Here is a 22155-nt window from a genome sequence, read left to right on the forward strand (position 1 = left end):
TTGTATAGTATTACCGGTCATATGTTTGTTTGCATTATCAGTAGAATTGTGATTTTTTTTTTAAACAGCATAGTATATATAACTATAGTTTATATAGTTATAAGCCAGCTATAGCTGATTTTATCATGTTAGACCCACGTCTCTGATTGGCTTTACGATTGGAGTCTGTCCCTTTCCAATATGGCGGACGCGTTGACGTATCGCCCTAAATAATAGTGGTTTTCTTTTGCTGTCATGACAAGGAGCAGAAATATCCAGATGTTCCCCTGGTCATTTGTCTTCCGATTTGTTTTAGGTATCAGCTGTGTGCCCGGTTTATAAGCCTTTACCTTTAGACAATGCCGAAGTTGGCCTCATCATAGGCTCTTAGTCCTTTTTCTTTCACTACCGCACTACCCATATATACATCCATATTTACCTGTATGCGCACAGAAGGTGATTCTCAGCCTCCAAGGCAGTTGAGAGGGTCAAAATACAACTCATTTGAGGCAATATCTCTTTCATTAATGCTGCTTTTAATTAATTTTGCTTTACATCTAACAAGTTAAATAGTTTTATGAGTATATAGTTAAAACACCCATTTCTGGCCACACTGTACATATGTGAGGTATGTTTAAGCTTATTAATGAGATTTAAACACACATCTATTGCTGAATCCCTGGAGATATACAAATATTTCAGCTTCCATAATGTCAAACAAAATGAATTAATTTAGAGCATATTTCTTTTACAGTACAACTCAGAGTTGCTCTCCTTACTTTTAAATAAATTATAACTAAAAAATATTTGCATATTTACCATTGCAAAATAAGATTACATGTCAGTTTCCTGAATTTAGCATAGCAACACATTCAAGAAAAAGGATTTGTAACATTCTTGATCAAGCCACTTTCTTATTTTCCTGTTTCCTTCATTTCAGATGTCTCCTTTTCGTCTACCATGTTCGCAATGATGAATTTTCAGCCTCGGCTGCTAAAGAGAGTAAAATGGCCTTTGGGCTGTTCTCGAACAGGGCTGCTCTGTTCTGCGCCTGGCCCTTCTTCACCCAGTGTCCATAGATCTTGAATGCACAGGCATCGATGAGTTTGCGAATTGGTTTCACTGCATAGGGGTCACTCTTGATCACGTCCTTGGTGATGGGTTTGACACGACGATAGTTGCAGTAAATGCGCACTGAAGCAAGGACGGTCATACAGATGACCTGGAAACAGAAGTGGGAAACAATTGCACTTCATTATAGGGTCAGTCCATCTCAAGTGGTCCAATAATTATAAAGTTAGTTGCTTGCCTGTTTTTCTCTTCTTTTTTATTGTAATTACCTCTATGTCATCCATGTACATGTATGTACAAAACCACCAGTTTTTTTTCTAAGGCTAGTAGAAATCTGGGGAAAAGCCTACTTTATTCAAGCATTTTGAGGAATAAACAGAGGTAATATAAGCATAACAAATAATACAAATGAAAAGCATTTGATATTAATTATGTTTATGGTTGACATAAACATAACTGACTACAGCTTAGAAGGCACTTACTGCTCTTATCATAGAAGAATCAACACCAGAGCTCTGTTTATGAAACTGTTCATTTGTAAAACACCCAACTGAACACTGTAATTCCATAGTGGGATCAAATCTATTCACGCATAACAGTTGTACCAACATGATAGATCAGTGTTCTTTAAATCTGGCCCTTGAGGTCCACTGTCCTGTAGAGTTTAGCTCCAAACCTAATCAAACACACCTGAACAAGCTAACCAAGGTCTTCACAATTGCTAGAAAATTACAGGCAGGTACGTTTGGAGGTTGGCGCTAAACTCTGCAGATTTGAAGAACACTGACAGATCATGCTTCACTGTTGCCAATGTTGTTAAATGTAGTAACATTTTAGACCTCATTGACAAGCATAAGCTATTGTATGTCAATCATAAACATAATAATTATTAAAAGTTACTCACTTTAAACTTCCTGTATGGACTGAAATGTCGCACCTCCTCGACCACATACTGCTGAAAGAATGGGTGATTTAAGGTATCGAAGGCTGTGTAGCGTTGTTCTGGATTCACCACCAACATTTTGGAGATCTGAAAACAATAATGCTATATATTTTTTGTTGTTTGTTCATTTTCAGTGTAATCAATAACAGCATGGTTCTAACAGTAGCGCCAACTGCATACAAATTATAAGTTTATATTCATGTGCTCATTCTAATGTTATTGGTTTTTATAGTAACAGCTAATTAATGTGGACTTGTATGACAAATGATCTACATAATCTAGGCCAAATGAACAAATTTTTTAAAATGTGTTGTTATTTAACTAAGAAAATGTTACAGTGAACCTTTCTGTTAAGAGACAGTTATTTAATGTTTATAGAAGGTGTCTCCAGTGTTAGTGCGTTGTCATGTTCAGTACGTTTTCACCACAAGAGAGACTTCATGCCAGAGGGCTTTGCGTTTTGCAGTTTCTCTGTAACACAACAAGCTGCACTGTTTGTCTTAGTAACTTCACAAGAAGGCTGGTGAGGGAATAACTTTTTATGCTATAAAGTAAGCGATAACAGGGACTAATTTATCTCACAGATTATTCACTACAATAAATGTAACTATAAACAGATCAAAAGTATGACATGTTTTTCATTAATAAGTAAAGAATTGTAACTGTTGGCAAATTGTTGAAGGTTCAAATGTCCGTTATAGAAAAATAATCCACTTTGTGTCAGGCTGTATCACACTACCTGTCGTGATTTACTCCTGCATATTTATCCAACTGCATATTTAATATATTTGAGTGTAAAAAATTTACAGCACAAAACCTAAACATAACATATGTGTGTGTGCATGTGTGTGTGTGTCATATTGTGCTCCTCATTATATACCAGATCTTTGACTGTGTCTGAGCGATCATCCCACTCTGGAGATGTGAACTGGTAGTTTCCTGCCAGTATCATACGCAGCATCAGCATCTGTTTCCTGTGCCAGAATGGAGGAGATCCAGCCAGCAGTGTGTACATGATCACACCAGCACTCCAGCTGTGGAAACAACAGCTCAGTTTAGATTAGTGAGCTTCTTATATCCCAGAGGAACAAGAGATCAAAATAAGTTATGGAACATTAAAAAAAAGGGTTCATATATCAACTGTAGAACCCAATATCATAATTTCTATTTGCAAAGGCACAGTTTGAAAAGATGACTTTTAAATGAACATATAAGCCTAAATATAAGCTAAAATATTATTTGGGATTGTGTAAGTGCTAGTACTATTTTCCTAACTTACATATCCACTGCAGTGCCATAGCCTGGATGATGAGGATCCATGGAGCACTCAATGATTTCTGGAGCCAAATAACCAGGTGTTCCACATACCTCTGAGGTTTAAGTGAATAATGATAAATTTATTATAAGTAACTGAGTAGCTGACATACACTGACATACATTTTATTAAAAATGATTCAAATAAAAATGTTCATCTTATTACAAAGTAATCATTAATATTAAATAATAATTAAATGATCATTTATATTGTGAAAAAAAGCTATAATAATAATCATCATCATCATAATTATTGTTGTGTTAAATTTCTATGCTTATATTTAATCCGTTAATATAAGGCATCTAATTGTGTATTTTATACCCAACGTTTTATTTTATAAAACATTTTAAATGTTTTTTTTTATAAAACCTTTGTTAAAATATATATATATATATATATCAAATATTCTTATGTACAGTTGTATGCAAAAGTCTGACCATCGAATCAATTTACATATTTTGTTGATTTTTTAAGTGAAAAGAAGTACTGCTGCAGCAAACAAAAAGTTAAAAAAAATTGTGCAAATGTTAATGCTGATATTTTATATTTAATTAACTTAAAAATAGAATAACAAAGGATAGGCCATAAATCACTATTATGACTCATTAGACAGGTCAAAAATGGTCAGTAGGAATAATAATAAATTTACTGACTTTTAAACCCTTATGCTAACACTCAACAATCATGGGCTCCTCTAAGCAGCTGAATGAGGATTTAAAAACTAAGCTAATTGATGCCTACAAAGCAGGGGAAGGCTGAAAAAAAATAAAGCAATTTCCACTGTCCTAATATTTAAAAAGAAATCACAAAAATACACTGCTCTCATGGATATCAAACAATTGTAAACAAAACACACGTTTATCAAAAAATATATCTTTGTTAAATATAGGTGTGTAACAATTATTGGCACCCCTATGAATTATATTTGAAGATATTTTAAAAAATCTTAGTACACCTTGGAACAGGAAATTGTTCAACCATGACTTCCTGTTTCACAGGGGTATAAATATGAGCTAACACGTAGGCCAAATTCCCTTAGTCATTCATAACAATGAGTAAGACCAAGGAATATAGCTGTGGTGTGCGACAAAAGGTTGTTGAGCTTCACAAAATGGGAAGTGGCTATAAGAAAATAGCACAAGCATTACAAATGCCCATTTCCACTCTTAGGGCAACAATTAAAAAGTTCCATTTGTAAGAAAAAATGATGACGATGTAGAAGATCTCAAAGAAAAATAACTTTATTGCTTTATTTACTGTTGAGACAAGGTACAACTGAGCAGTTGAGAGTTAAGGATGTTGCACAAGGACTCAACAGTGGAAACTTGGCAGTTTTGGGATTTGAACTGATAACCTTCCAATCAACTATGTTAATTGCATGAATTGCACTGAAATGTAGTCTGAACTGCAAAAATATAAGAAACTACAGACAAGCTTCTGATTGCATAGAGTAGCATTCAAATTATTTTCATGTTTCTAAAATTCCCTAGGAAATCATTGCATGAAAGGCATGTGACTATGGTTAATAAAATAACAAAATCAGATTCAGAGGGATAAACATAAAGGACTTACCATTGAGCTTCTGCTGCGGTGCAATCTGGACAGCGAAGCCAAAATCAGTCAGTTTGATGTTCATGTTGTCATCCAGGAGGATGTTCTCAGGCTTCAGGTCTCTGTGAACTATGTTCTGGGAGTGAAGGAAGCTGATCACTTCTAGCAAAGCACGCATAATCTTTCTGAAAATAACACAGTGTTACATGTTATGTACAGTATGCCACAGAAACCAACACACTAACTGGAATGACACTTCGCTACAATGTGAAAGTTCCACCGAGACCTCTTTGCAATGTTCCTCTCGAGATCAATTCTCCACAAACAACATGCAGGAAAAGGAAAAGGAAATAGAGAGGTACTAGATGGGGAATTTGGAATAGACTTAAACGACCCGTTTTCCGCTGCCCAATATAACCCTAACTAATGCCCGTTCACTTAAGAACAAAATGCTTGAACTCGCAGCTTTAATGAAATATAACAGAGACTTTAAGAGAACGAATCTGCTTTGCATTACTGAAACGTGGCTAACGGAGAAGACTGATGATATAAACCTTGAGGGATATTCGCTAATTTGACTGGACCGCGATAGTCAGAAATCATCCAAAACCATTGGAGGAGGACTATGTATGTTTGTCAACGACAGCTGGACAGTAAACATTATGGTGTGTGGAACCTATTGTTCAACCCATTATGAACGATTATCTGTCTCATTTAGACCACACTACTTGCCCCGAGAGTTCGGACAAATCAATGTTATTGTAGTCTATGTACCTGGGCCAAATTTTGCACTTACAGCCGAGGGCATTGCTGCCAGCTACAACAAGGCATTGCGCAACTCAGCGGATGACCCAGTGTTTCTTCTTGGAGACTTTAACAATTGTGAAGTATACGCATTTTTGCTGAAATTGGAACAGTATATTACTTGTCTGAAGAGACTGGGCAAAACCTTAGACAAGGTTACACCCACCATTATGACGTTCAGACCATAATGTCATTCATCTCCTTCCAAAATATAGACAGATGTTAAAAAGGAATGAACCTGTCGTCCAGCAGGTTCAGTCATGGACTAAAGACTCAATTGAAAACCTCAGAGACTGTTTTGACAGCACTAATCTCACACATCTCGACAAGCGTACCTTGGTGCACTGAGGCAAGGACCCTTGTGCAGCACCAGGAACTTACAGAGCTGCTGGACCAGTTTGCCGACATCTTCACCTCCTCCCCCAGCCTGATGTATCTGGTCAAGCATGACATAAAAACCCCACCGAGAGTAGTGGTGAGACAGCGGCCCTATCGCGTTCCGGAGGCTCGTCGTCAGGCTATTGAGGAGGAGGTCAGCCTGATGCTCCGAGATGGCATCTTCCAGGAGTCCACTAGCCCCTGGTCCAGCCCCATCGTCGTAGTGCCGAAGCCCGATGAAAATATATGACTCTGTAATGACGTCTGGAAGCTGAACTCTAACTAGATAACTCTCTGATGGTGATAATTATCCCCTTCCCCAGGTGGACAACCTGGTGGAGAGGCTGGGGAGAGCCCAGTTCATCTCCACCCTGGACTAACCAAAGGCTACTGGCAGGTGGCCCTGAGCCCCGACAATAAACCCAAGACTGCGTTCAGCACCGCCAGCAGCCACTGGCAGTACTGGGTTCTCCCCTTTGGCTTCCACGGAGCTCCAGTGATGTTCCAACAATGGACGTCATCCTACAACCACACAGGCCATTCACAGCCACCTACCTGGACGACATCTTCATCCACTCCTCCACCTGGTCAGACCACCTACACCATCTGAGATACGTATTGGGGAGCCTGCGGAAAGCCAGGCTAATAGCTAACCCGAAGAAATGCCACCTCGGGCTCACCGAGGCACAGTACCTGGGGTATCACATTGGCAGGGGCTTGCTAAAACCCCAAGAAAAGGAAACAGAGGTCGTAAAGAAATACGCACAGCCTAAGTCAAAGAAACAGGTACATGCCTTTCTGGGGTTGGTGGGATACTACATTAGATTTGTGCCTAACTTTTCCTCTCTTGCCTCCCCCCTCCCACACCTCACAAAAAAGGGACAATCGGACCAGGTGCAGTGAACTGAAGAGACAGAGCATGCATTTCAAGCCCTCAAACAGGCTCTCACCAGCTCCCCGTCCTTCGAAACCCAGACTTTGATAGGCTCTTCATGGTCCACACAGATGCCTCCAAGACAGGGCTAGGAGCTGTCCTGTCCCACACCTTGGACGGGGAGGAGCACTCGGTCCTTTATGAGGTCTGCTGTGACAAAATATACTGCCATGGATAGAGAAGCTGGCAATAAAATAAGCCATAGAAGAGCTGCTGTGCTAACTGGCAGGTCGACACTTCACACTCGTGACCTACCAAGCGCCTTTGCAATGGATGGCCTGGGCAAAGGACACCAACGCCATGGTAACCAGGTGGTTTTTGTCGTTACAGGACCATGGAAACGCGAATGGCATCTCCTGCTGATTTGCCTTATGGGCCCTGCATCCACCGGCAGTAGGCTCAGAGTTGAGGGGGGAGTACTGTGATAGCGAGCATGCAGCACGCACACACAAACACAGATGTGCTCCTCACATGACTGCCGCTCAGGTGCTGAACGGACAGCTCAGTTTCAGCACCGCAAATGTTTTGGACAGCTTGACAGTGCGTGGCTGCAAGGTATGGTGGCAGAAGCACACACGGCTGGTGGTTAATGAATGGAGCGGCAGCAATTCATCCTCCAGCAGATGCTGGGACGATATAAGAAGCTCGCAGCAGCACAGAGAGGTGAGATATGTCTCTGTGTTTGATGTTACTGATTACAGGCGCAGATAGAGAAGACCCCAGCACCGACACGGGAAGATGGCCCTGCATGACACCTTCCACTAAAACCTTCACACCCTCTCCATTTCCCTCTCCTCACAAATAAATAAATAAAATAAACCAACACTGTTATCTGCATGTAAACAGCCCTCCGCAGCCTGAGTGATCACAATAGAGTGACGGGAAGACAACAAAAACGAGCACAACTGTTTGGTGGTGACCCCCATAGCTTTGTAAATAATTTAAATGTTTTTTATTCACAATTTTACAACACTAGGTGTTGTGAAATATGATACTCTGACAAAATGTGAACCTATGAGAATAGAGGTGGGATAGGTTATCAAAGTGCTCAGTAGAATTAAACCAAATAAGGCTACTGGTCCAGATGGCCTTAAGGGCATTGTTCTAAAAGAATGTGCAGAACAACTTTGGCATGTATGTACTAGGCTGTTTCTGGTCTTTTTAGATGATGATTTTGTACCAGTAGCATGGAAAAACACTACTGTTATTCCAGTACCAAAAACACCTCATGCCATTTCAAGCAACATTTAGATAAAACGAATGCTCATGTCAGAATTCTTTTTATGGATTTCACATCAGCATTTAATACTGTACAACCGCAAATTTTAAAACAAAGATTGCAAGATTTAGGTGTAAGTAGTTGGTTAATTTTATGGATTGAGAAATTTTTAAGAAATAGGCCCCAACAAGTCTGTGTAACAGAATCTCATCTGATTGTAAAGTCTTAAATTAAGGGTTACCTCAGGGATGTGTATTATCACCTCTGCTTTTCACTGTTTATATTAATGAACCTCAGTGTAACAGGGATGATCTCACTTTAATCAAATACACTGATGACTTGGTTTTAATTTCTTGCCAAATGGACACAAATAGTTCAACTTATTTTGAGTATATTAAAAGTATTGTACAGTGGTTAGATAACAGTCATCTACAATTGAACATTGAGAAGACAAAGGAATTATGTTGTGGGAATCAAAATAGGGCAGGTACGGCTGCATTTCATATGAACAAGTTATTATAAAAGGTGTAAAGGTAGAGCAAGTTTCAAATTTTAAATATTTAGGTACAATCATTGATAACAAATTCTCATGCCAGGCCCATACTCATGATGCCCTCCCTTCGGGGCGCAGGCTACATATACTGCTCACTAAAAAGGGCATATATAAACGATCATTTGAATTTTTGAATTAATAAACATGGCCAACCTTGTCTCTTTCTCACTCAGTGTAACTTTCTCAGTGAGATAATCAAACAGCTCTCCTTTTTTCATCCTGTTAGTAAGAAAGTAAGAATAAATATCACAGTTTTATGTTCTTCTACAGTGCACAGGGAGATTTTATATACAGTGAAGTTGCTTTTTTATAGATAATGTCTATTGAGTAGTGTGCCAGTAGTAATGTACTCACAAGTCAAAGACCAAGAAGAAGAAGGCTTTTGTCTCATAGCAGTCCTTCAGTTGAACTATAGAGAGAAAGTATAGTGTATATATACAGATTTATGATAATAAACAGTATATTAAAGTAGAAATTTGTATAGTATCATAAATATTAGTCATACAGTTTTTGTATTTTGTATTTAAGTTATACAAAAAAGAACTTTATACATGCCTAGTGGTATAATACTAAAAACCTATTCTGAGTCATTTTTATGCCTCTGCCTCTTCAATTAGCGCAATATTTCCAAAACAATTGGTTGAATGTTTGTAGGATATATTAGAATTACAGTGTTAATTGTTAATATATCCTACAAACATTCAAAGAAATTGTTTTGGAAATATTGTGTGTCCATGTGTCTGTCTGTCTGTCTGTCCAAGATTCTCATTAGCATGACATCTCAAGAACGAGTGGTTGAATGTTTGTAGGATTTGTATTGAATTATCATTGTAGCCAAGAGATGAACTAATTAGATTATGGATTTGATCCAGGGTCAAGATCACAGCAAGTTCATATGTCTGAAATATTTTTCCTTCAATAGCTTCCTTCATGTTTTTGGGAACTGGGAGGGCACGGATGTTTCACCTTCTTTTATGTTATGGCCTGACTCCAGACCAGGCTCTAACAAGTTCTATTTTTATGTTTCTATGCTGTAGACTTGAAGATACTTTTGAGAGTGATGTTACAATAATACAACCCCAATTCCAAAAAAGTTGGGATGCTGTGTAAAATGTAAATAAAAACAGAATTCAATGATTTGCAAATCTCATAAACCCATATGTTATTCAAATAGAACATAGAAAACATATCAAATATTTAAACTAAGTAAATGTACCATTTCAAGAAAAAAATAAGGTAATTTTTAATTTGATAGCCGCAACACATCTCAAAAAAATTGGGACGGGGCAACAAAAGGCTGGAAAAGTAAGTGTTAATAAAACGAAACAGCTGGAGGAACATTTTGCAACTAATTTGGTTAATTGGCAACAGGTCAGTATCATGATTGTGTACAGAAAAAATATCTTAGAGAGGCAGAGTCTCTCAGAATTAAAGATGGGATGGAATCTGGATGGAAACATATGTTGCGCTAAAACCTGTATATAGCTTTCAGCATCGATAGTGCCTTTCCAGATGTGCAAGCTGCCCATTCCATAGGCACTAATGCACCCCTATACCATCAGAGATGCAGGCTTTTGAACTGAGCACTGATAAAAAGCGGGTGGTTCCTCTCCACTTTAGTCCTCTTTAGCTTAAAGGATGCGGCACCCACGGTTTCCAAAAAGAATTTCAAATTTCGATTCATCTGACCACAGAACAATTTTCCACTTTGCCTCAGTCCATTTTAAATGAGCTTTGGCACAGAGAAAATGGTGGCGTTTCTGGATCACGTTCACATATGGCTTGTTCTTTGCATGATAGAGCTTTAACCAGCATTTGTTGATGGCACGGTGAACTGTGTTCACAGACAATGAGTTCTGGAGGTGTTTCTGAGCCCATGCTGTGATTTCCATTACAGAATCATGCATGTTTTTAATGCAATGCCGCCTGAAGGCCCGAAGATCACAGGCATGCAATACTGATTTTCACCCTTGTCCCTTGCACACAGAGATTTCTCCAGATTCTCCGAATTCTTTGATGATATTATGTACTGCAGATGATTAGATATTCATAGTCTTCGCAATTTTACGTTGAGGAACATTATTTTGAAAATGTTCCACAAATTGTAGATGCAGATTTTCGCAGATTGGTGAACCTCTGCCCATCTTTACTTCTGAAAGACTCTGCCTCTCTAAGATACTCTTTTTATACCCAATCATGTTACTGACCTGTTGCTAATTAACCTCCAGCTGTTTCATTTAAGTAACACTTACTTTTCCAACCTTTTCTTGCCCCTGTCCCAACTTTTTTGACACATATTGCGGCCATCAAATTCAAAATTACCTTATTTTCTTCATAAAATGGTACGTTTACTCAATTTAAACATTTGATGCAAATCATTGCATTCTGTTTTTATTTACATTTATTTACATTTTAAACAGCATCCCAACTTTTTTGGAATTGGGGTTGTATAATATGTTGCGGTTTATGAATGTTCTAAAGAACAAGACATCTATTCAGAAACAGACAATAACATAATTGAGAACCAAGGTTTGCATGAGAAAAGGGAAAATGTATGTACAAAATATCCAAAGGAGATATGCAAGGAGCTAGCAGGTCAAATGTGGTTTCACATGTATCACATATAAAACAGGAGCTGAAAACTTTTTGAATTTTTTGTTATTTGTGATTATGAAGGAACAATATGTGTCTTGATTTTGTCCTAAAGGTATGCAAAGTTTTGCTTTCAACTGTAAATGAAAGAATGCATGTCTTGATTGTTCTTGGATTTGGTTGTCTGCTATCTAGTATGAAAAGAATGAATTCTTACTTATGTTCTCTTGCCCACACACTTTCCTCAGGATCTCGATCTCTTTCACTGTGGCTTCCCTGATCTCCGTAATCTCTTGAGGTGTCATTTTATCTGATGGTGTTATGTCAATGATTTTTACCGCATATTCCTGAGTTGTACGTTTATTTACACAGCGTCGGACCACGCTGCTGACTCCCCTGTACAAGAAATTCGAAATTCAGAAAACTTTGAACATCTTGCCTACAATGTAATCCCTGAGCATATATATATATATATATATATATATATATATATATATATATATATATATATATATATATGCTCAGGGATTACATTGTAGATTACATATATATATATATATATATATATATATATATATATATATATATAAAAACAGGCTAACATCTCAAATACATACATATTCACTGGTTTAAATAATTTCTAAAGATGGTCTGGGTGATATAAATCTTCTTTTTTTAAAAAAAAAAAAACATGCACTTTTTACCTTTTTATTACTTGCTACCTTTTTATTCATTGCTAAATTAAAAATACACCATTTCATGAATTTGCTTTGTCCTCTCCGGGCCAAAAAGTGTGCCAAGCAAATGCCTGAAATTTAGCATCTTTAATTTAGCAGTGAATAAAAAGATAATAAGTAGACTGAAGACTGAAACAGAATGCAACATTAATGAATAATAGGTTTCCTTTCATTTTTTTAAAAAATAATGAAGTCTTTCAGGTAAACACAGAGCATTTTATATGGATGTGGATAAGGATTTTTCCACACCCTAGATTGCCACCCCAATAAAGTCACTGGGTCTAACCTGTCCACACCATTGTAAGAGGTCTGGCTACGCCCCTGCTGTAGGTATGAGAGTACTCATATATGGTTTGGCACTGACCAGTCATATGGCAATGATGAGCAAATGCCCTGTCTTGTTATACATTCACAAGTGAAATTACACTTGAATTAACTAATAAGTCCTCATGGCAATAAGATGTGAGACAGGAAAAATGAACACATCAGATTTTACTGAGATAAAGATAAATTATCTAGTGTTCCAGGCACTCACAGCTTGTATTAACAGACAATATACAAATATACTGCAATAAAAATCTACAATTGTGACCTTGTGTAGCTTAAACACATCACTGCTACCTTCCGAGGATCTCCTTGGGATCATATTTTTGGTAGAACTCCTGAGCTCCCACCCAGTCTGGGATCTCGTCATCTTTGGTCATGATGATGGTTTCACAGATTATCCAAGGAAACTCAGGTGCAACCTTAATGAGAGCAGACAACACTTCAGTGTCACTGTAGAAATTATGGAAATGTTATTAATTCCTTAGACGGTCTACCAGTTTGTCCAGCTTGTGATGATCAACGACGGAGTGTCTTATTGGAGCAACTGAATCGGTTCCCTTTCACTATCTTGGTCAGGAAGTGTACACTACTAACTGCTGCTGCTGTAATTATAAAGGCTGGCCTGTGCTCAACCCAGGATTCATTCACAGTATACACATAGGCCTACTGAACATCCTTTCAACACACTCAGTCAGTACTTTTGACTAAAAGGTATAGAGCTGTAATGATTTATAATTGCACTATTCAGTGCTACCCAGAAGAAGATGGGTTCCCTTTTGTGTCTGGTTCCTCTCAAGGCTTCTTCCTCATGAGCTTTTCCTTGCCACTGTCATTGGGGATCTAAATCTATAGCTTTGCGGCAATGTCTATTGTCAGTACTGTCTACTGTTAACAGCGCTTTACAAATAAAACTGGATTGACCATATAGCCATTGTAAGCCAATCTAGCTAAAGAGCAACTGAACGGCATAGTAAGAAGTGGCATATCAAACTACACACAGTGCCATTTATGGGTTATGATGACATTCTCAGCTGTTACAGTTCTGACATAGTATTTATTCCGGTAATACCCGGTCTCGAAAGGAGCGATTGTAACCTAGTGCAGCTAATGAAACCCTAAAAGGACGAAAATTCTCCTGCATAGATGACTATTCATTTGGCAGATAATATCGGCTGTATTACAGTTACGTTTACTATTGATACCCAAAATGGTGTGCAGGCTTCAGTCGCAATGTAAATACAATTTGGCTTCCGCGGACGCTATTCTCCATCTCGCGCTACGCCGCTAAACCGGCGACTTACGTAAACGGTTGACATAACGGGTACGATGTCACGACAAATCAGCGAAAAACAAATCGCATACCTTGATGCATCAGTATTCTCTGCTGTTTGTTTGTTTGTTTAAGTGTAGTTCCGATTTTTTGCTTCTCTAGACGTCCAAATCAGTCCATGATGCAGCAACAGTATGTTACTGTGCACGCGGGCGCGAGCACAAACTGCAACACGCGAAAGGGCAGTGAGAATGTCACGCTCCAAAAATAAAATAGTCCGAGCGGCTTATAGAGCCTGACACACACACACACACACACACACAGTGCACGACGTGCCTAAAGCTCACATTGATTGATTGATTGTACCTACGAGTCAGGCCTTTGATAACAAATCTGCTATTTCATTCATTTTAGTGAACAATAAATGCGTTTCGTTTGCACTTTCTAATCACATATCAGTGATTCTCAGTGCATGCTCAAATCGCTGATGTTATGAAGCCAGTGTGTGCAATTGTGGTTATTTAATTGTCAATGAAAACTTGAATGCAATTAATTAAAAATGCATTTTTAATTAAAGAAGAGCCTGAAGTCTGTATGTCAGTATATCCACTTACTAGGAATGACCTAGCAGAAATGACCTAGCTGGGTATATACACTTATAAGTTATTTACTCCACGAGCCACCTGTCCTCTTCAATCAGTACAGTACGGGTTGAACATAATGGCTATCACGTCTGCATTCTGCATCGAAAAAGATGCCGGTGATGATGTCGCTCATTTTGAACCGTGTAAAAGATGTGCTGTGGATGTCATCAGTGGATGTTCATCAGAAGTCGAAAAAAAAAAAAATAATAATAATAAAAAAAATAATAATAATAATAATAATAATTTGCCTACTGAGTAGGCTCTGCAATAATTCTCCATTTCAAAAAAGAAACAGTGGTTTTAAGGTTTATTGTATTTTTGTTCAGTCACATGTACGGTTATCTTCCGAAACTACATACAATATGCAATTCTGAAATTCATAGCAAGTTAACCAATATATATATATATATATATATATATATATATAAAAATCAAAAAAAAGTTTTGATCAATTACACAGTGCCTCATCCTAAGAAATGCATATAACTTCTAAAGTTCACTCTGTTATATATGCATGCAAATTAAGAATAGTCCTAATCGATGTCTCCATTCCAGTCTCAGGGCAAACCTGCAAAAGAAAGAGACAGATCATATTAGTGTGCAGTTGTGCAATTGGTTTGCATGCACTCATCGCTATACTAGTGAGCTCTTTCTTTTTAGTAAGAAGGAAACCTTGATCAAACAATATGGTGAAACTAATGTATGTAGGCACACTTTAAACCTCAGTGGAGACAGAAGAACCCATGTTGTTCAGTGTTCAGCTAGGAAATGTGCAATAATCTTGCAACATTAAAATTGTACAGAAACTGTTGGTGCCTCTGATGAGTCTATCAGTACATTAACATGGACAACAATAATCAGATATTAACCCGACTAAGATACTACTCTGATTAAGAAACTACCGTGTAAACAGTGATTTCTGATTACCTTAATCTGGCTAAAGTCATACTCAAAGTAAACACAAATCAAATTAAGACATGTGGAGTATTCCTGTTTTAGTCACATTATCAAAGTGCATTATATATATGTTAATCACCGTAACCACACTATTAATGTCATGTGGGAGTTAATAATAAGTTAATAACAAATTATTAAGTTACTAATTAGATTACTGCTGTCCATGTAAACATAGCCTATATGGCTATTACAGTTAGCTTGCTTAGTCCGAACTATCATGCTTTACAAGCTCTATATAGCTATTACTGTTTCTCATTTGAACTAAAACACTGGACAGTGCATGGCCCCAAGTGACAACAGGAATAGTCGTTACATGCCCACAAAAGAAAAACTGTGACCCACGTGATGCTTTCTAGTGCGAATGCAAGGTCAGGTCTGCTTGCTAAGTCCCTCAAACTCAAAGAAACCATTCAAGCATGGATGCATTGATTTGGCAAAGCTTATGTGGCCACTATGAGAAATAATTAGTCAGACTTTATACTGCAGACTGTGGTCCTCATTGACTTCATTAGAAAGCTGAAGGCACCTATGATAAAACGATCAGAGCCACATTGTGCTTGAATTCCAGAATTTGAATTTAAAAGTTCTGAACCTTCTTATGTCATAATAGTTGAGAACAGAGAAAATCTTGATATGTTCACTAGACCCAGTCATAGCCTTTATGAAGACACCAAAAGTTATCAGCCATTATTGTTTACATTGTGTTAATTGAAGCATGAAAAAATGCTTGCGCGGACTCTGATCTTTCTTTCGTGGGTATTCACAGTAATACAGTGATGAACTTATACTAATTTATTCAACTGAGCATCATCAACATCACTTAAATGTTGAAAACTCACAGAATATACATCAATCTCAACTTGGATATTCTCCACAATTCTGTCATTTACACGGAATTCATCAAAAAAAGCTTGACTGAGTGGTCCACAAAATCTTTTTAGACGCTGAATGTCACTGTAATTCACACGTGACACTGGAAGACGGTCCGTGTACAGTGCAGGCTTAGTTTAAGCCAGTTTACACTGACCCTTGGCCCTTGTAAGGATAGTGTTTTTCCACAAACCATTATAACTATCTCGATGTATGGCTTGTTCAGGGTAGACCATTACTCAAAGCCTATTGGCTGAGTTCGGTCATGTGACTGGACTGTGATCATTTTCTCACAGTAGGCTATGGACTTTGATAAATTTTCCATAGCATGGCATTATTTTTAAATGGAAAATTCTGTGACCATGATCTTTCGATCATCCAAGTACATTTGAGAGATCATTCTTCAATGTTCAATCAACAGCCGTGGATGCACAACTCCAAAAATACAGTTTTGTGACTCTGATAGTTTTTTCATTGTGGTCTTCAATTACAAATGCCTGAGTCCTCCACCTAATGGTGAAGTTTATATCCAATTTATGTCTGTCAGGTCTTTAAACAGGTTCAAAACATCCATTTTCTCTTCGAAATCTCCAGAGGAACTGACATATGACTAAATGTCCTTCTGAAATATGGTTTTGTTGCTTGAAAGCACCTAAGAAATTTCAAAACTAAAGAAAAAAAATAAAAAATTCTTAGTTCCTTAGATGGTCAACTTAAAACCGAAAGAACCTCACATCCTAAATCTCCAAAATGCAATTTAAAAAAAAAAAAAAAAAAAAAAGTATGTGCTCAGTTGAGGTAGATAATTTTTTTATTCAATTAGAAGACAAGCGCATAAACAATGATGGAAACACATTTATTGAATAACTTCCTCAGTGTGCATAAAAAAAAAAAAGTCATGTGGCTTTGCCTCAACAAATCATGTGGTTGGATAATTGGCTCAGAAATGTGTTTTTCTGTGGGTGTGGTGGGTCACATAACTGGACTAACCAGTCGACCAATCTCTTTTAGTGATGTGTCGTTCATGAACGATTCGTTCATTTTGAACAAATCTTTAATATGACTTGGGAACAATGAGTTGTCTCGGAGAGTGATTCATTCATTTTTCACCACACATGCACTGCAACATCCCCAGGTTCTGAGGTTCTGTATAGGAAACAGAAACGTTTAGTTCACCTCTCGAGTCTTCGGTTCGAGTCATTCATTCTTCCAGTGAACGCCGCATAAGCGATGCACCATGCAGTACAGCAAACGGGATAAACGAATGACTCAAACACGAAGATTCGAGAGGTGAACTAATCATTTGTTTCCGGGGAACAGACATGACAAAAGAACGCCCCGGATCAGGAGGTGAAGTGAACTAACTGAAAGGCTATGCAGACAGGCTATCAGTCTGCATAGCCTGAAGACCCAGCTAAGCAATGAATTAATATTTTGTGTTTCTCATAATTTGGCCTTGGTTGCATTAGCCTGTAGTTTATTTTATAGTTTATTAAGTACTAGATGTGTTGGGGAATTTAACATGCAACATTTTAATTATATTCTGCTGAAATGAACAAAATTAACGGAATTACTAGAAAAAAAGATTCGTTCATTTTGCTGAACGAGATTCAAAGATCCGAGTCAGTAAAATGATCTGACCTTCACATCACTAATCTCTTTGCACAGCATTTCATATTATTGTTTTTGTCATTCTGAAATGCCTGAAACAAAGTCTGTCACCAAAATTATTTGCTATAATTACCTCCAAGAACTGTCTCACATAATTCCATTCCCAAATATCAGGCATCCGATCGCAAGATAACATGGGGTTTGTGATGGCATTTCATCGGCACACTCTGAAGCGCAAGTCATTTATTGTATTGCAAAAAAGAGGCACAGTGGCTTCCCCGGATGCAACAACTTCCATTTGTATTGGTACTTTGCAGCAGTTACCCCAGAGTTTGTTCTCTTGAACACATGGGATGGAAACGGTGCTTTCTTCGCAAATGCTTTACACGATATTCCAATGATGACCCTGTTTGCCATTAAACTCACTGCTCATGGCCTACAATAGCAAAGACTTCAATAGCAAAGACTTTAAATAATGATTCTAACCAGAATTCTGATATACATATCAGATCATGAAACTGATCATGAAAATTTTTTTACCATACAATTCCCACACAACAAAACGGTGTCTAAATCGTGCCAAAAATCATACAGTGCAAACCTAGCTTGAACACCCGTCACAGATACATACCGTTAGAGAATTTGCATTGTTTGAGCACCTCACTGAACCCTTCACACAGTTTGAGGTCACTCTGTGTCTGCGCACATTCGAGGAACTGTTTCAGCTCATAGGTGCAGGGATTCTGCTGCACTGGCTCCTGCTGATACATGGGCTGCTGCTGGTACATGGTCTGAGGCTGATAAGGCTCCTGGAGGATTCATTCATTCAGTGTTATTTATTGCCCAGACACAAGCATGCACATTGTGGCTAAAAAAACTGAATATTCTTTTGGTGGAAAAAAAAATTATACATAGCATATAAACCTGTGGATGTGAAGTTATTTCATGTTATGCATTTACCTGATAGGTGACATCAGGCCTGGCAGCCTCTGAGCTTCCGCCACCGCTGAAGCCGCCTGTCATGGCATGGCCGATCGTGTGACCCACGGCGGAGCCGACCGCAACACCCGCTGCAGTACTGGCCATCTGGGCAAACATACCTGGCTGTCTGGGGGCAGCTGCAGAAGGTGCAGTCACAGCAGTTGCAGGGGCACGTGCAGGAGCGGGTGGAGGTGCTACTCTGGCCACCGGTGGAGGTGGTGCCGGGCGGGATGAATAGCTGTGATGTGTGTGTAAAGATCAACAAGGTGTAAGAACCGATGCAATCTGTGTAATAGCTGATTGTTGACAATCTCAGTAATTTGCAGTGTAACCTGTTGGTTTAGACAACCACATATATCAAAGGACTGAAGATTTCAGTTATTCAAGATCTTCTGAATGTTAACAATCAGTACGTTTACATGGACAACAATAATCCAATATTAACCCGATTAAGACAATACTCTGATTAATAAACTACCATGTAAACAGCGATTTCTGATGACCTTAATCCGGCTAAAGTCATACTTGAAGTAAACACAAATCGAATTAAGACATATGGAGTATTCCTATTTTAGTCGACGTGCATTACAGACATGTACACACTAGAGATGTCACAAGAACCAATACTTCGGTACCAACATTCTTAAAACGTGATGGTACTCGTTTTTCTGGAGTAGCGTTAGAACCGTTTCTAATGCAGGTACCGAGGTTGCAATTCTTCCGGACCTGATGGGGGCAGCAAATACACGCAAGTGTTTTAGTCGGTCCACAAGTGGTGAAGAACAGCAGCAACAACTACAAGCACACGGGAAACATTACAGAAGTTTAGCTCCACTGCGACTCGTTGAGAGGAAAGGTGGTAGGTGGTATGGAATATGGAAATACTTCGCATTCGAGGCGGGTGACAACAAACATATAATTGATGCTGTGAAGCCGGTGTGCAACCGATGCTATCGTTCATTTCAAACAAAGCGAGGAAACACCTGGAATTTGGCGAAGCACCTGAAAGACGGTCCATATAATCTGTTTGTTTGAGGCAGCTGGCATTGTAGCCGTGAAACCAGTTAACTCCATGTAATGCTTGCGATAGCCAGTTATTTGTTAACGACGCTAGTGCATTGCAATGTTATAAAATACCTCCTAATGGGCCACCATGCATCGCCATTCAGCCCGTGTCCTGTCAGCAACATGTGGCCTAATGTCACAAATAATTATTCTAATGTTCATGCTTTTAATAAATCTTTCTGGCCTGCCACCATATCAGTGAATTTAAACTAATGCTTGCATTCAGAGTATAAGGTGTGTGTGTGCACGTGTGCGTTTAGGAGTGCACCTCCACTGTAGCCTCCACTCATTGTCAGACAGTGTTTGATAACTAAAATCTCTCTCTCTCTCTCTCTCTCTTTGCCAGTATCAGCCAGAGGAGCATGTCCTCCAGGAGAGTTTTTAATTAAATTTTTAAAATTTTATTGTTATACCACACCGTGGTATAGACTTTGGTATCGAGTACTTTTGGTGGTATCGGTACCGACTATTAGATTTTTGGTATTGTGACATCACTACTACACACCTTAATCACACTATTAACGTCATGTGGGAGTTTTCACCGCATTTTGCGCCAGGACACACACACACACACAAACACACATATACACACACGGCAGTGCTCAACCGTTTTATGGCAAACAAGAGAGCATGGCTGTGTCCTAAATCGCGTACTTCCTTACTATATAACAGGTGAGATACATGTATCTCGGCCACTATATAGTGGGCAAGTATGTAGTTTCTGACGCAGCCCACGGCTTCAAGCAGTCATCTATCTGCACGTATAGCATGACAAATAATTAACTGCACTTGAAGCTTTCATAAAAATAAAAATGAAACACCCAAAACTGTATACAGTACCATAAAGAAGACGAACTGTATGTTGATAAGTGAATCGATCTATGTTCTATAACATGTAAAACGGGAACATGAAAGGAATATTCTAAAAGCAACTCAAGTAAAAACCTTAATCAGAATATTGTCTTATTCAGAATAAGGTCAATAATTAAATTACTGTTGTCCATGTAAACGTAGTCTGTTAGTTGTAAGACTGTGATTGGACTGCTGCTGTTACAGTAAGGCTGTTTCTTATCAATCAGAGCTTAATATACTCAAATGAGGGCTGACATTCTTTTAAGAAAGGCCTTCTAATGGCAAATTTCTAAACGCCATAAATGTAAACGTACTTAATGTTTGAATAGCTGATTTATGTTCGAAAAATTAAAAAAGTACAAGTTTGTGGAACCCATGATGTCAACCCACGTTCACAAATGGCGCTGTTATTAGACATAACTTCACATTACATGTGGTAGGCATTTGGTCTTTAAATATTACTCACTTCATTATTTTGTTTGCTAATCACGTACTAGTTTACATCCAGAGTCTAAATAAAATCTCAGTAAGAGTATGATAGCAAGCAAGATAGCTAATGTGGTACGACAATTCAGGCAGATATTACCATGACTTTAGCTAAGTCTTGCTATGCTAGCTGGTTGGTTGAGAGTTATCATAGCTATCTTACCTTGGAGGAGCCATCCTCGAAGTTCGGCTGCGGCTTCCTCTAGGCATTTTAAATATTATAAATATTTACAACCAATATTTAAAGCTTTAAAGCAACGTTACGCCGGTGTCTTCTGTGTTCTGGTTCTCCGACCTTCAACCTTCCGAGATAGTAGTAATGCGCCGTTCGTGAATGAGTCGATTCTTTGAACCGGCTCTTTTAGTTGAACATGTGTAGCCCACTCCCATATATGAGTCGGTTCTTTTTTCTTTAACTACATGTAGGCAATTGTGTTACTCTAGGAGTATAATTTAATCAAATTGCTTCCACGGAAACCTCTTTTTAGCATATGTTCATGAATGGTGAGGATCCGCAGCACTGCTGTTTGTTAAAGATATACCTGCCCGTATTGCATGTGGTCAAGTGATTATCAGTATTAGTGGAAAATTAAGTTTTTTTTTTAATGAAGCACAGACACCGCAGATACATAATAACATTAATGCAAGGATGTTATTCACATTGTAGCACATCCAGATTTTTTTCACTTAGTCCGGGTTAAATGAAAAAAGGCGACGAATCGTTTGGGAGGCGAAAGAGTCGGCTCTTACTGGTCAGCTGATAGAAAGTTCATCCGGGGAACTTTCCAAACTGTTACATCATTCAAGACCCCTTGTCGCAGCCTTTTGTGTATTATTATCTCATTTTTAAAATAAAGCAAGAAACTGAATTGGCATGAAAATACTAGAATATCTGAAAGAAAGAGATCATGCTGATCCAGTTGAATGGAAATATGTCAGCACATAGAACATAATAATTTATGGTGCAGATATATAACCTCAGCCCAAACAACAAAAGATTCACATTTTATTATCTA

The 22155-nt window shown here is 38.3% G+C and overlaps 2 protein-coding genes across 3 annotated transcripts; both read right to left on the bottom strand.

The window, feature by feature from the left end:
* Positions 1-22: 22 nt before the first annotated feature.
* On the bottom strand, positions 23-14495 carry phkg1a (phosphorylase kinase, gamma 1a (muscle)). Of its 2 annotated transcripts, none has more exons than XM_053651192.1 (10): positions 13766-14495; positions 12698-12822; positions 11557-11735; positions 9102-9156; positions 8901-8966; positions 4881-5044; positions 3273-3363; positions 2874-3027; positions 1955-2080; positions 23-1201 (listed from the first exon to the last, which is right to left on the bottom strand). In XM_053651192.1, the coding sequence occupies exons 2-10, from the start codon at positions 12778-12780 to the stop codon at positions 935-937; spliced, it is 1185 nt and encodes a 394-aa protein (XP_053507167.1). In that variant the 5' UTR covers positions 12781-12822; positions 13766-14495; the 3' UTR covers positions 23-934. The 2 variants fall into 2 exon arrangements, with proteins under 2 accessions (XP_053507167.1, XP_053507168.1); XM_053651193.1 differs by lacking the exon at positions 23-1201 and adding an exon at positions 1215-1384.
* Positions 14496-14607: 112 nt separating this feature from the next.
* Positions 14608-21488, bottom strand: chchd2 (coiled-coil-helix-coiled-coil-helix domain containing 2). The gene is made up of 4 exons (XM_053651200.1): positions 21303-21488; positions 18716-18974; positions 18387-18564; positions 14608-14885 (listed from the first exon to the last, which is right to left on the bottom strand). Exons 1-4 carry the CDS (start codon positions 21347-21349, stop codon positions 14875-14877), a joined length of 495 nt encoding a protein of 164 aa, XP_053507175.1. The 5' UTR covers positions 21350-21488; the 3' UTR covers positions 14608-14874.
* Between the last annotated feature and the right edge of the window lie 667 nt (positions 21489-22155).

This window comes from Ictalurus furcatus, chromosome 20, assembly GCF_023375685.1.
Source record: "Ictalurus furcatus strain D&B chromosome 20, Billie_1.0, whole genome shotgun sequence".
In the NCBI taxonomy this organism is placed as follows: Eukaryota; Metazoa; Chordata; class Actinopteri; order Siluriformes; family Ictaluridae; genus Ictalurus; species Ictalurus furcatus.